Raw genomic sequence first — 15,254 nt, forward strand, 5'->3', positions numbered from 1 at the left:
TGGTGTGGTTGCGGAGGGTTTGGAGGATTCCGCGCAGAGAGCCTTTGTATTTGAAGCACACGTCTCTCGCAGTCGGGCGGCCACGTCACAACTGGAGAACTCGCTGCGCCCCGCCCCGTCGACAGGTGGCTATTTGGATTGAAGGGACCGCCCGGAACGAAGGAAGGACCCAGAGCATTCTGCCGCTTGCATCACGGAGCATCACGTGACCGCGATTCAACCTCGGCTTACGTTTTGGGAAGGGAGGGGATGTGGCTCGGGATGCGTGTCGGCCAAACCAAATATGTCTAGGGAGGGGTGAGCACTGGGGCCGATTGGAGCAGCATCTTTCTCTCACACGCAGTAAGCCGGTTTCTGCCCTTCGCCCTTCGCGGCCGTCTGGTGTTTGTGTGTACTGAATCAGTACGGGTCTTTGATTTCCTTTATACACTTGAATGGTGGTTGTTTTGAATGTGATGTTTTTGTTTTTCTGAGATGCGTTGATTGTGCAGCGATTCAAGTTGATTGGCTATATCTGGCCTGAATGCCGCCGACGAGTACACGATTCAAGGACGAAAAGTTCGGGTTTTGATGTCTGACCATCTATTTCGCTATGCAATTCAGCACAAAAAATAACACAACACGCAAATACAAACAGTCTACGCCATAGAACGGTGTCCCACGTAAATAAAGAGAGTGTCAAGGAGAGTGAGGGTGACCGAGCTACTGCCTACGTGACGAACAAAAACTATTATACATGCTCGAGGCGGGGCACATCGCTTTTCTGCTCGTCTAGTATGAGAAGAAGGGATGTGCACCGTGAAGGGAATCAAATGCAAAATGGGAGCTTGATGATGATATGCTTCTTCTAATCGTCCGTTTTACAAAAATGTTGTGTGTTGTCTGTTCAGATCAACAAGACGGCGGCGCCGATGGCAGCGGCCGCTACGGCTCCAGCGGAGGAGACCTTGCCGGCGCTGCTGTTGCTGCCGGGCGTTGTAGAGTTGGAAGCCGATCCCGGTCCCGCGGCGGGCTTGGAGGCACCAGCGGTGGGCACGGCGGACGCGGCGGCCTTGTTCAGAGAGCACCTCAGGGTGATGTTGGAGATCTTCCAGCCGGTTGTCGCGGGGGTAAAGTTGATCAGAGTCAAGTCCTCGATGGAGGAGAAACCGACGCCGGAGAAGTCAAAGAACGGGAGGGCAACCTGGGTTCCGGTGATGTACTTTGCGGCAGGCAGGTAGTTCTTGTTGGCGTTTTGGATCTGCGAGCAGTCCGGGTTACGGGGGGTCCAGGCGATGTTGAAGGCACCGGATGCTGGTGCGACCAGGTCGAAGGTCAACCCTTGATACTTGGAGAGGTCACGGCACTTTTGCTCGTTGAAGTGAATGGCAACGTACCCGCCTGTGGTGGGCAGGGATACGGTCCAGGTGGCGGGAGCGGTGAAGGTGGTTTTTGCGTTGTCCCAGCCTTCTGCGATAGCGGCCGAGCCGTTAGCGGTGGAGGCAGCAAGCACCTCGTCAACACAGCCTGTTGGTGTGCCTGTTGACTGTGGTGCTGCTGCTCCCGAGGCGGGTGCGGTTGCGGTTGCGCCTGGAGCGACGAAAGTGAAGGACGACTGTGCGGAGACAGAGGCGACCAGGGCGGCGGCGCAAAGAAGGGTGCTCTTGAAGGCGGGCATGGTTGATAGTATTAGAGAGAGTGTTGTTGTGGTGAACGGTGTTGTGGGAAAGTACGTCGTCGTCGTGGTCGTCGTCGTCGTCGTCGTCGTCGAGAGGAGGAGAGCAGGTAGCTGAGAGTTTGCGTGGGAATATTGGAGAGAAAGAAGGAAGCGGGGGCGGTATGAGTGCCTGCCTATATGTACGTTTTTCAGTCTGCGTGGGATCTGGCGGGGGTTGTCGCTGTAACCAATATTGCGGCGGATCCATACCATAACAGCAGTTAGTACAGTATGCGTTTAGGCCTTCCTTCCTTCCTGCCAAGAGACGAAACGCGGATGGCTTGGGGATGACGACGTTCCCGTCTCGTCTGCCAAGTGGCGGTAAGGTTGGGGGAGCTGCTTGCTGCCGCTGGGGAACTTCATCAATAATGTGTTTGGTATTAGCTCAAGCGGAGGTCATTGGTCGCGGTGAAGGAGCTAAAAACGCGCTAAAGAGCCTAAACGCCACAACATTCATGAGCAGGCTGTTTCACCCGCAACGCGACCCCCGCGTCTGGTATTTGATTTTAAGTTGCATGTTACCGGTGGACTGGTTAACCGGGATGCGGTCAGTTCGGGGGCAACGTTCACAGAAAGCGCGGCTGGCGTGGACTTGGGGAAAAACACGTTTACAATGTCCTCATCACTGAAGACTTTGAAATCAACGCAGTCGCTGCCCACTCATCACAATCGCCTTGCCGAAACGACCGCCGTCTTCAGATTCTGCGCATGGGTTGCTAGTTTCACATAGCTACGTATCAACACTCGAGCCCTTCTGCTGCAGGCCGAACAGCCTTTTGCGTTGTGTGCTTTCCCATGGCTCGGAACTGAAAGATTAATAATTTCTAAACGTAAAAAGCCAAAATTCCCAAAGGCGATCCCCGGCTGATCTGTCAATAATATCTCGTAAGTCTTGATTGTAAGCTGTACTTAAATCGAAGCCATATCTCATGACATCACCCATGCACCGTTCTTCACAAGTTCGTCAAACCCATCCAGAAATCAAGCAGCATGACATGCGTGCCATGGAACCAAGCTCATGTCAATCGCAGTGTGACATCAAACAATCGCCCAATTCTGATGGAGTCTCTGACGAAAGGCGTCGGAGTTTCTCCACACGCAGCCTGCTTGCCCCAGAGGGCCCAGACGGGGAAAGATGCCATGCGCAGCCACCCGCACGGGCATTGAAGGAGATCCGATTTCGCACTCACTTCTATAGTTCTATTTGCACTCATACTCTTGCGTGTTGTTATGGTAGGTTAGTAACCCACCAAGTTTATGTCGCTTATTATAATGTTAAGTGGCTGAGTGCGAATAGAATTATAGAAGTGAGTGCGAATATCGGTTCTCGGGCTTTGAAGATGAGGGAGGCTCATCCCTTCGTCATCCGTGGCTGAAGCGCGAACTCCGCACGGAGCATGGGCTTGTGTGAGGTGCGCAAATATACATATATATATATATACATATGCTTGGATGAAAAGGGCTTTGGGAAGCATGTGAAAGGACGGAGGGGCAACATGTACCACGGAAGGATTATGGTGAGACCGAGGTCGGATTGCAGGTGCAAGGGCAGAGAGCTTCCATGCGGTATTGGCGGCCATGCCTTTCTATGGCACATCCGCATATCTTTTGGCCACCCACTGTATGAGTGCATGTTCTCTCGCAACATTGTTCGGCGGCCCGTATTCTACCGGCTGTCGCCAAAGCACTTCGGGCTGTATTCATATAGTGCATGCACACAGGGTTGACGGGAAACTCCAGTCGTCGGCACCCTGCTTCTTTCTATACGGAAAGGATTGAAAGTCGGCTGCGGTTCCAGACGCATTCGCAGAGTGTTCCCTGAAAGGTGACCGCCAATCGGTTCAAGGAGAATGGGAATTTCTGCTGCGTCTCATTCGGCGGGTTGTTCCCGGAACGATGTGATATACTGTGACTACTCAGCCCTTTGTAAGAAAGGTCACCGAACGGTTTGTTGAACTGAGAGGTGTGCTAGCAATCGAGTTCACTCCGCCCATTTTCGATGAGACTGACTCCTGGCCACACTCCGCCCAGCCCATTCCCAATAGATCGCAAGCCGACAGGCCCCCACGAGGTGAGAAATGAAACCCTATCGCCACGACAGCTACATCATCTCTCCTCTCGCTCAGCAACTCCACCCAGATTTCGCGGCGGGTGTCAGACTCGATGCGCGAGAGGCAAGCATCAAAGTTCTCCTCGAGATGTGCGTCATAGGTAAGTGCAGGAGCCCATGTAGGTGCAATTCGCCCAAGTGGCGTCCCGCGCTGTTGACATGCTCGGGGCAAACGCCATACTCACAGAGCGTTGTCGAACCGTCCTGAGGCGGTCAAATCGATGGTCGAACCACGACCAATAATTGTCTCCACTACGTTTCCCACGCATCGATTTACTGCATAGTTTGCACGTCAATCCTTTCGCGGGCTTTTCCTTTATACCCCGCCTGTACGCTTTGAACTGCACGCCTTGTTATAAGATTGCCATTTCTCAGTTGCGTGCAACGCCTTCTTCAGTGCACGTACGCTGTCTGTTTGCCGTTTCGCGCGTGTTTGCATCAACTGAGCAATGTCGTACACGGGCTAAATGCGAAAGCCCCTCGATCGATCCTCCATTGTTTGCGGACTTGAACCTCGCTGCCTCCGTTGTAAAGTCCGTTGCTTTGTCAGTGCTTCTACGTATAGAGTGGTGGAATAAGCGACGGGGAGTCGAAAAGGCTGTCGAGCGAGACGGGGTTGAAGGCGCAGGTTGACGCGAGACGCGACGTCGCTTTTCTGTCGGCTTTGCAAACTGAACATGAAAGCTGCCTCCGCGAGAACCCCTTTGAAGAATCAGCGATACAGATATAGGGATATCCAGAACACTGATATGCACCGTCTGTTGCACTCCCGACGCCAGGCAGTATCAAGCACCTCCACTGCAAGTCACTGCTCTGCTCGATATACAGATTGGGAAACTATGGACTTGAGCGAGCAGCTGGAGTACTTCCAGTTTTTACCTTCCCACTCGGCGTCCGTCTCCTCTGACAGTATGTGCCAGCCAAAGTCGTGCAAGTTACCTTTCAACCATACGAGTAAAAAGCTGTGATCTTACGCTTTGGCACCTCTCCGTACAGTCTTTGCCAGCACAGGCTTCACACCACCATCCCCATCCGCAGCGTCATGTGTCTCTTTCGAACCCTTACTTAATCAGTCTTCCCACACTGGCGAGCCTAGCTCTTCATACCGAACAGTATGCGATGCGTGCAAAAAGAGCTTCACGTCCGACGCAACCTACGCGTCGCATCTTCGGACAGCACGGCATCTAACAAATGTGAAAGAGGGCCTTAGAAAGAAGGAGGGTGGGAGCGGGAGCGGGAACGGAAAGAAAGGAAAGGGCGTTGGGCCGGGGAACGCGAATTCGAGCGAAGTCGCTGGTGTGTACGCTATCGTATTGGGCATATGAGTGCTTCTTTCACCCGCTCACAGTCTCAGATTGATTCAGAGACGCTCCGAAAGGTCGCCGCAGCGGATGAGCTTGTATCCACAGACCCGTCCATAGCTGCTACCGTCTATTGGGCTACCGCAAATGGTATGCATTACGATTGTGCTTCTCATAACCCTCGACGCGCTCACTCACTATGGGCGAATCCGAATTACGTTGCAGCGTTATGGACGTTAGGAAGCACGCGCTCAACAGCCGAGACGCTGTTGAAACTCTTCTCCGTGCTTGTATCACTGGAGAATGAGACAGGAAACGTGCTTGGGGTGAGGTGGACGCTACCGGGAGTCGGTTTGAAGCCAGCGCAGATCACTGAAACCCTGTTCCGGGCGAGTATCGCTCTCGCGAGGTTGCTGACGACCTACGACTGCGACCAGGCGCTGGACTGGTATGTCGCTGCTTTGGACGCTAGGTATCGAATCGGGGTTGGTGCAGCTCTCGGGAAAGTCAGACAGGTTGGTTGTTCTCCTATCGGATTGCGCTATGGTACCCGCTCAATTTGAGGTCAACTAAAACCCTTAACATGACCGGTGAACGCCAGGGAGTCCCATTCGATGCACTTCTCGCTGCGATGGACAGAAGTCTTCAAGCGAACATTCTCCCCACTTTATCCAAACGGAAGAAAGAAACGGCCGCGCCAGCCAAGCCGCAAGACGCGATGAAAGAAGCAGTCGCCGTGCGCAAAATGCAATCATTCGTTGTGGAGGCCATGGCATTCGCTGTCAATATCGAGGAGTTTGAGGAAGCTTGCTACTTAGCGGCGCTTGCAGTTGTTGTTGCTGGGCATGAGAAAAGGTTTGTGGTTGTTGCGCGGCCTTAGAGACGCAGGAAACCTTTGTAACTCTGACGAGGATTGCTTCTGGTTCGAACCCAGTTGGGAGCAGGACATAGACCTGACAACCCAACTAGCAAATGTACGTGAAATCATATAACCTTGCTCGCATTTGCACGGTAGCCAATGGCACATCCCATCCTCACGAAATCCCCATTCCCTCTCATCCCGCAGATCTTCATCGCACTCGGCCGCCCGTGGTCAGCCTGTGATGCCCTTGAAGCCTCCGCCAACACATTACGGACAATCACACCGTCGGAGGCACACGCTGAAAACAGTCTGATAACGCCGTTGGATAGAGCAAACAAAGAGATTGCGTTCGTTTTCGACACGTTAGTATTGGCGGTGTTAATTGGTAGGTGATGCGTTTCCCGTGGGGCCATCGGAAAGTACGTGTCTGACATTCCTGCTTTCTTGTGTATTGCAGATGATCGCGTCCGCATGCTGCGCCTTGAAGACCGCCTTCGCCTCATTGCTGCAGAGAATAGTTCGCTCAACCTTCCCGAGATCGAGGTACGTCCCCCTCAACCCACAGTACCGGTCTTCCCACCCTCACCCCCATTCTCATTTTCCCAGTTTCTGCTCACCCTCTCCACATCCCTCCGAACCCTCAACCACACCCACCTCTCCGAGAGCGCCGAAGAGGCCTACCACCGCGTTCTACTCGACTGGAAAACGGCTTCGGAGAATCCGCAGTCGAGCGGTGTGAAGCTTACGAGTGAAGCGAGAATGGCGAACCTAGAGCTGCTTTGGAATCACGTAACTGAGAGAAGCGATGTTCATGTGAACTGACGTGGTGATGAGTCTACGACGTATGTAGATTTGTGACGGAACCGATAGAGATAGCTCTGTGTACTTTGTAATAATCCGGCTTGGCAGCGTGCTGGAGCTTCAGCGACATAACCCAACCCTGTTCAAGGAAAACCTCCTGGGGAAGTGTCGTCCTGACGTATGCCGTTGGGACGACACTTCTGAAGGGTGTTTTCGGAGCAGGACGATAGATAACCCTGACCATGTCGAGTGTTTGGCGTTCCTGATCCTCTACGTCGACGATCTGATACTTATGAGCAACAAGAGACTCGATCTTGACCACTTCAAAGCCAAGGAACTTCAGAAGGCATGGTTGGAAATGGACGGACAAATGGTCGGAATCAGGTCGTGTGAAGCCTGTCTCGATGAGAGTGCTGTGGATTTCGATGTTCCATTCCCTGGGGCCTTGTTTAAGACCATAGGGGGTCTTCTTAAGTTTAAGCACGAGATGCTCTTCTCCTGGCTTGATGTAGCCTGGTGGCTGCTTCATATAGATCTCCTCACTTAGTGTTGGGCTCAGGAATGCGGTGGATATGTCCATTTGGTTCATTTCAAGGTCTTGAGCTGCTTGCCATGAGAGCAGTAGCCGAATGGTGTCGAACTTGGCCACTGGTGCGAATGTTTCGTTGTAGTCAACTCCCTCTTCTTGCAAGAAGCCTTGGGCGACTAGTCTGGCCTTGTAGCGTTCGATACTGTCATCAGCATTCGTCTTGATCTTGTAAATCCACTTGCAGCCGACAAGGTTGCGATCTTTGGGTGCTGCACAGAGCTCCCAGGTGCAGTTCTTGACGAGGGATGCGTATTCAGCATCCATAGCTTCCTTCCACTTGGCTGAGTCGTTCGGGTTTAGAGCTTGCTTGAGGGTTTTGGGCTCTGTGTGCAGTACTTCGATAGCCAGGGCATAGGCAAGGTTGCTTTGGCGTACTCGAGAGCTCTGGGAGCGTGTGATGCGTCCGTAATGCACCAAATCGTCTTCTTCCTGGTCTTCATGGTTGTCTAGGTTCTCTGGGGCCTCTGCCCATTGATCAGTGTCAGGTTGTGGGTTGGGAGATGCATCAGGGAGCTCAGAATTCCCCTCTGCAGTGCGCGGGCGTAATTCAGTGTTGTCTGTGGGCTTGGGTGCGTGCGAAACGATACTGTCAGGCTCAGGATCGAATTCAAAGCTTGCTAAGCTGTCATAGGAGCGATCTGATGTGTCTTCATGCGTATCCTCGTTGTCCAGGCTGTTGCAGAACTTGTTTTCATTGAACTGGACATCTCTTGATTCGATAATGGCGCCCTGATCATCGGGTTCGAGTGACTGGAGCCTCCAGACTTTGCTGGAAGAGATATAACCGAGAAAGAGGCACTTCTTGGCTTTGTTGTCCAGCTTTCCTCGGTTTTTCTTGAGAACCATAGCATAGGCTATACATCCAAACACTCTGAGATGAAGGAGGATGGGCTTGCAACCGAAGAAGGCTTTGTACGGCGTCTTGAAGTTGTCTAGTGCAGCCGTAGGGCAACGATTTCAAATGTGGACAGCTGCAAGCAGAACTTCTCCCCAGTATTCGTGTCCGAGACCAGCCTGGGTGAGTAGGCAGCGTGCCATTTTGACTAGAGTTTGATTCATACGTTCCGCTACCCGTTCTGCTCTGGGGTGTCGGTAGCAGCGCGCTGGTGTTGGATTCCAGCCTTTCTGAGTGCGAGGGTAAATTGGATGGATTCGTATTTGCCTCCTTTGTCCGATCTGAGGACTTTGATTGATTTCCCAGTCTGTTTTTCCATAAGAGCCTTGTACAGGCATCAAAGGTATCGCTTTTCTTGCGTAGGAGCTTGACCCAGACGATTCTGGACTTGTCATCAATCCATGATGCGAAGTAGGTACATCCCCCAAAAGTAGATGTCCTCATGGGGCCACAGAGGTCAGTGTGGACGAGTGCCAGGACTTCTGTGGCTTGGGTAGCTTGTTTCTTTGGGAAGGGAGCTCTGGACTGCTTGGAGAGCATGCAGACTTCGCAGATGTGGCCATCAGGATGTTCGGTGACTCTGATGTCACGTTGGTAGCCATTGGTGAGCTTCTGGACGTCTTGGGCATTCAGATGACCGAGTCGCTGATGCCAGATATGAAAGGGTGTGCAACAAAGTGCTCCTGCTGAGTAGGGATAGCTGCAGGGCTCATAACCTGTTATTATGCCAGCTTGCCAAACAAAACGCTTACCCGGTCATGTACTGTACGGGTAGGTGCACCCCAACACCCCCTCTGCAGCTAGGCAGTGTAGTACATTTTTGACCGGATTTTTTATTGTTTGGCTAGGCAATATTAGGCAGAAGTGGTTTCGAAAAACAGTTACCCAAGCTGAGATTCGAACCGCCACCATCAGGGCTCATAACCTATTGAAACCTTAGCTGATATAGGTGTATCTGAGAGGTCACTAAGACTGGTTTGCCGATAACTGAGGGATGTAGCTGCGCAAAGGGCAGTGTTGTGATGTAGAAGACAGTACTGTGGCTAGAGTAGTGCGATAGAAAGCTGCGTATTGAAGAGGTTGAAGTGAAGAGAGGAGATGGGCAACAGGTCTGTCTTTTATAGGAATCTGGGGCTTCTTTCTTGAGGATTTAGCTATGTGCTGGGGCGTCCAAAGCACTCTCTGAGACCCCCTCAGAACGCCCAAGGCGTCTCTGAGTGCCGCAATTAAGGTTGGTAAGGTTTGTAAGGTTTTGCCAAGTCTGTGTAGCCTCATAGGTACCTGCTGATGCCCCATGGGCGTCCGCCAAGTCCGCGGAAGGTGCTACAGGCTACCACAAGCGCAATTGAGCCCAATCTAGCTACTACAACCCGACCACAGCTCCATACGGGCACTACAGACCGCTATGAGCTCTAAGAACATCATGAAAGCGCAGTGCTGATGCCTGGATGTCTGGGAAACGGTCCAGACATCTTCAGAGCCTCCCAACACGCGTCCTAAGTCTTGCAGAGCCTTCTAAGTGCCGCATCTTGATGCTATCTCAATACAACACTGGTACACGTGCATTCAAGCCCACAGACAAAACGGAATCATGCTCGCACGCTGCAGAGGGATCTTTTGAGCTTTCTTATGCGTCCGCCAACCCACAACCTGACACTGATCAGTGGGCAGAAGCCTCGGAGGATCTAGGCAACCAGGAAGAGCCTGAAGACGACGAATTGGTGCAGTACGGACGCATCACACGTTCTCAGAGCACGCAAATTCATCAAAGCAACCTTGCCTATGCTGTTGCAACCAAAGTACTACACACAGAGCCCAAAAAGTCCAAGCAGGCGCTAAACTCAAGCGATGCAGCAAAGTGGAAGGAAGCATTGGACGCTGAATACGAATATCTGCTCAAGAAAGGCACCTGGGACCTCTGCCCAACACCCAAAGATTGCAACCTTGTTGCCTGCAAGTGGGTCTGCAAGATCAAGATGAATGCTGATGGCAGTATCGAACGTTACAGTGCCAGACACTGGTCGCCCAAGGCTTCTTGCAAGAAGAGGGAGTTGACTACAACGAAACATTCGCACCAGTGGCCAAGTTCGACACCATTCGGCTACTGCTCTCATGGCAAGCAGCTCAAGACCTTGAAATGAACCAAATGGACATATCCACCGCATTCCTGAGCCCAACACTCAGTGAGGAGATCTATATGAAGCAGCCACCGGGAGAAGAGCATCTCGTGCTCAAACTCAAGAAGACACTCTATTGTCTTAAACAAGCCCCAGGGAATGGAATATCGAAATCCACGGCACTCTCGTTGAGAAAGGCTTTACACGTCTTGATTCAGACCATTGCGTCTATATCAGATTCTTTGAGGGTGGGCTGCTCATCCTGATCCTCTATGTGGACGATCTTAAACTTATGAGCAACAAGAGACTCGATCTTGAAAACTTCAAGGCCCAGGAACTTCAGAAGGCGTACGAGATGCGTGACCTTGGTGTAGTAGCTAGATTGGGTTTTATTGAGCTTGTGGAAGCCTGTAGCATCTGACGCGGGCTCCGCGGACTTGGCAGACGTCCATGGGGGCATCAGCAGGCTACACAGACTTGGCAAAACCTTATAAACCTTACCAACCTTAACTGCGGCACTCAGCGACGCCTTGGGCGTTTTGAGGGGATCTCAGAGGGTGCTTTGGACACCCCAGCACCTAGCCAAATCCCCAAGAAAGAAGCCCCAGATTCCTATAAAAGGCAGACCTGTTGCCCATCCCGTCCTTTTACTTTATCCTCTTCAATACACAGCTTTCTATCGCACTACTCTAGTCACAGTACTGTCTTCTACATCACAACACTGCCCTTTGGGCAGCTACGTCCCTCAGTCATCGGCGAACCAATCTTCATGACCTCTCAGATACACCTATATCAGCTAAGGTTTCAATATGTTGTCAGGATCTGGATCGAATTTATAGCTCGCTAATCTGTCATAGGAGCGAGCTGACATGTCTTCATGCATATCATCATCTTCCAGGCTGTTGTAGACCTTGTTCCCATTGAACTGAACATCTCAGGATTTGATGATGGTGCCTTGATCATCAGGTTCAAGTGAGTGAAGCCTCCACGCTCTGCTGAAGGGGGTGCATCTGAGAAAGATGCACTTCTTGGCTTTGTTGTCCAGCTTTCCTCAGTTTCTCTTGAGGACCATAGCATAAGGTATGCATCCACGCCGTCTGAGATGAAGGTCGGTGGGCTTGCGACCGAAGAATACTTTGTACGGTGTCTTGAAGTTGTCAAAGGCAGCCATAGGGCATTGATTTCCAATGTGCACGGCTGCAAGCAGCGCTTCTCCCCAGTATTCATGTCCAAGGCCAGCCTGGGTGAGTAGGCATTGTGCCATGTCGAATAGAGTTCGATTCACACTTTCCGCTCCTCCGTTCTGCTGTGGGGTGTTGGTAGCAGCGCGCTGGTCTTGGATTCCAGCTCTCCTGAGCGCAAGGGCCAATTGGGTCGATTCCTTTCTCAGACCTGAGGTCTTTAATTGTGTTCCCCGTCTGCCTGTCCATAAGAGCCTTGTGCTCTCCCCGTGGGTCAAAGGCGTCGCTTTTCTTGTTGAGGAGCTTGACCCAGACAATTCTGGACTTGTCATCAATGCATGACCCAAAATAGGTACAGCTTGTTTCTTTGGAAAGGGAGCTCTGGACTGCTGGGAGAGCATGCAGACTTACAGATGTGACCATCAGGGTGTCCGGTGACTCGGATGTTGCATTGATAGCCGTTGGTGAGCTCCTGAATGTCTTGAGCATTCAGATGACCGAGTCTCTGATGCGAGATATGAAAGGGTGTGCTACAAGGTGCTCCTGCTGAGTAGGCGTGTTCAGGGATAGCCTGGGCCTTCATGGTATACAGACCGTTCTCCTTGAGAGCTCTGAAGGCGAGAGCACCGTCCCTGGTCTTGATTGTGCACTCTGCACTCGAGAACTCAACTTGTGCTCTGGTCTCAGTCAGCTGGGCTACTGAGATGAGGTTCTTTTCCAGTTTGGGAACTGACCAAATGTTTCAAAGGGTGCCAGTGTGCTCCTTGTGTGTTCTGATTGAGATGGAGCCTGTTCCGATGGCTAGGACTGACTGGTTGTCAGCTAGCTGGACCTGGATCTCAGCTTCCAGCATCTTGTGTCATGCAGCCATTCCTTGACATGTGTCATGTGCAAGGAGGCTCCTAAATTGTTAATCCAGCATTCTGGGCTGATATCTGTGCGTTTAGCAGCGGCCATGAAGAGGAACCCAGTTCCTTGGGTGGCCTGCTGTGACTCGACTTGATTCGCATTGTTGGCTTGAGCTAGCTCTCGTTTGAGCTTCTTGCACTCGTTCTTCCAATGCTCTTCAATGCCACAGTGATGGCACTTTCCCTTCTTCCTGGCCAACCTGGCTAAACCCCCAGCCTCCTGCTGGTGTCCCCCATCCCTGATGAAGGCGTTTCCAGGCGATCTGACTGGTTTCGAGTTCTCCTTGCGCCTAGCTTCTTCATTCAGAAGTCTGGCCATCAAGAACTCCATGTCTAAGTGGTCCGCCCTGCTTTCGAGGCTCATGATGACTTGTTTGTAGCTGTTTGGCAAGCTGTATATCAAGGTAGTCATGATATCGTCTTCGGGTACTGGTGCGCCGATAGCCTTCAGCTGTTGTGCGAGCTGTCTGACTTTGTTGATGTGGTTTGTGATCGAGTCTGACTCGTTCATAGTAATGGTAAAAAGCTTTTGACATAGGAAGAGCTTGCTGGTGAGCCCTTTTCGTTCGTGCACCTCAGCTAGCTTAGACCAGGCTTCCCAAGCCGTGTGAGCTGTATGCACGTGCATAAGCTGGGTGTCGTTCAGACTGACGCAGATGTATGCCAAAGCCCTCTCAGCCCCCTTTCCCTTCGATGGGTTTGCTGTAGCCATGTCTCCTTCGCCTTCAACATCACCATCATCCTAAACTTCCATAGATGGTAGTTATCCCCTGTGAACTTGTCCACCATAAGTTTCGAAGTCTCTGCGTCTCCAGCCATCGTGTGTTCGAGCTAAGTTTGTCTGTTTCGAGTGTGTGGACACGTTTCGGATAATAGTGTATTGTTGGACAGGTTTTGGGTGTCAAGTAGTGCATATCTCGTTGAGTTGAGCACTTGAGCGCGTTTTTGGTCGAAAATTGGTGATTTTGGAAGGATATATGGAGGATAGGGCATACGTAGCAACTGTAGGGGGTTGGGAACGTCTTGAATAGGATTTGCGAAGATGGTTTTAGTGATGATAAAGCTGAGGGCTCATAACCTATTGAAACCTTAGCTGATATAGGTGTATCTGAGAGGTCACTAAGACTGGTTCGCCGATAACTGAGGGATGTAGCTGCCCGAAGGGCAGTGTTGTGATGTAGAAGACAGTACTGTGGCTAGAGTGGTGCGATAGAAAGCTGTGTATTGAAGAGGTTGAAGTGAAGAGACGGGATGGGCAACAGGTCTGCCTTTTATAGGAATCTGGGGCTTCTTTCTTGGGGATTTAGCTAGGTGCTGGGGTGTCCAAAGCACCCTCTGAGATCCCCTCAGAACGCCCAAGGCGTCGCTGAGTGCCGCAGTTAAGGTTGGTAAGGTTTGTAAGGTTTTGCCAAGTCTGTGTAGCCTCATAGGTACCTGCTGATGCCCCATGGGCGTCCGCCAAGTCCGCGGAAGGTGCTACAGGCTACCACAAGCGCAATTGAGCCCAATCTAGCTACTACAACCCGACCACAGCTCCATACGGGCACTACAGACCGCTATGAGCTCTAAGAACATCATGAAAGCGCAGTGCTGATGCCTGGATGTCTGGGAAACGGTCCAGACATCTTCAGAGCCTCCCAACACGCGTCCTAAGTCTTGCAGAGCCTTCTAAGTGCCGCATCTTGATGCTATCTCAATACAACACTGGTACACGTGCATTCAAGCCCACAGACAAAACGGAATCATGCTCGCACGCTGCAGAGGGATCTTTTGAGCTTTCTTATGCGTCCGCCAACCCACAACCTGACACTGATCAGTGGGCAGAAGCCTCGGAGGATCTAGGCAACCAGGAAGAGCCTGAAGACGACGAATTGGTGCAGTACGGACGCATCACACGTTCTCAGAGCACGCAAATTCATCAAAGCAACCTTGCCTATGCTGTTGCAACCAAAGTACTACACACAGAGCCCAAAAAGTCCAAGCAGGCGCTAAACTCAAGCGATGCAGCAAAGTGGAAGGAAGCATTGGACGCTGAATACGAATATCTGCTCAAGAAAGGCACCTGGGACCTCTGCCCAACACCCAAAGATTGCAACCTTGTTGCCTGCAAGTGGGTCTGCAAGATCAAGATGAATGCTGATGGCAGTATCGAACGTTACAGTGCCAGACACTGGTCGCCCAAGGCTTCTTGCAAGAAGAGGGAGTTGACTACAACGAAACATTCGCACCAGTGGCCAAGTTCGACACCATTCGGCTACTGCTCTCATGGCAAGCAGCTCAAGACCTTGAAATGAACCAAATGGACATATCCACCGCATTCCTGAGCCCAACACTCAGTGAGGAGATCTATATGAAGCAGCCACCGGGAGAAGAGCATCTCGTGCTCAAACTCAAGAAGACACTCTATTGTCTTAAACAAGCCCCAGGGAATGGAATATCGAAATCCACGGCACTCTCGTTGAGAAAGGCTTTACACGTCTTGATTCAGACCATTGCGTCTATATCAGATTCTTTGAGGGTGGGCTGCTCATCCTGATCCTCTATGTGGACGATCTTAAACTTATGAGCAACAAGAGACTCGATCTTGAAAACTTCAAGGCCCAGGAACTTCAGAAGGCGTACGAGATGCGTGACCTTGGTGTAGTAGCTAGATTGGGTTTTATTGAGCTTGTGGAAGCCTGTAGCATCTGACGCGGGCTCCGCGGACTTGGCAGACGTCCATGGGGGCATCAGCAGGCTACACAGACTTGGCAAAACCTTATAAACCTTACCAACCTTAACTGCGGCACTCAGC

The 15,254-nt window shown here is 51.6% G+C and overlaps 2 protein-coding genes across 2 annotated transcripts; one reads left to right on the top strand and one right to left on the bottom strand.

Moving 5' to 3' along the window:
- Positions 1-558: 558 nt before the first annotated feature.
- On the bottom strand, positions 559-2,050 carry EV422DRAFT_522581 (uncharacterized protein; the record flags this gene model as incomplete). Its single annotated transcript, XM_053069833.1, has 2 exons — positions 1,907-2,050; positions 559-1,768 (listed from the first exon to the last, which is right to left on the bottom strand). Coding segments are annotated over exons 1-2 (880 nt in total), but the record flags the coding sequence as incomplete, so codon positions are not given.
- A 2,423-nt stretch (positions 2,051-4,473) lies between these two features.
- Positions 4,474-7,067, top strand: EV422DRAFT_522591 (uncharacterized protein). Its single transcript, XM_053069834.1, has 9 exons — positions 4,474-4,715; positions 4,803-5,102; positions 5,171-5,257; positions 5,333-5,622; positions 5,709-5,962; positions 6,042-6,081; positions 6,174-6,354; positions 6,427-6,512; positions 6,576-7,067. The coding sequence occupies exons 1-9, from the start codon at positions 4,484-4,486 to the stop codon at positions 6,789-6,791; spliced, it is 1,686 nt and encodes a 561-aa protein (XP_052927080.1). The 5' UTR covers positions 4,474-4,483; the 3' UTR covers positions 6,792-7,067.
- Positions 7,068-15,254: the final 8,187 nt, after the last annotated feature.

This window comes from Fimicolochytrium jonesii, assembly GCF_025526975.1.
Source record: "Fimicolochytrium jonesii strain JEL569 chromosome Unknown EV422scaffold_6, whole genome shotgun sequence".
Classification (NCBI taxonomy): domain Eukaryota; kingdom Fungi; phylum Chytridiomycota; class Chytridiomycetes; order Spizellomycetales; family Powellomycetaceae; genus Fimicolochytrium; species Fimicolochytrium jonesii.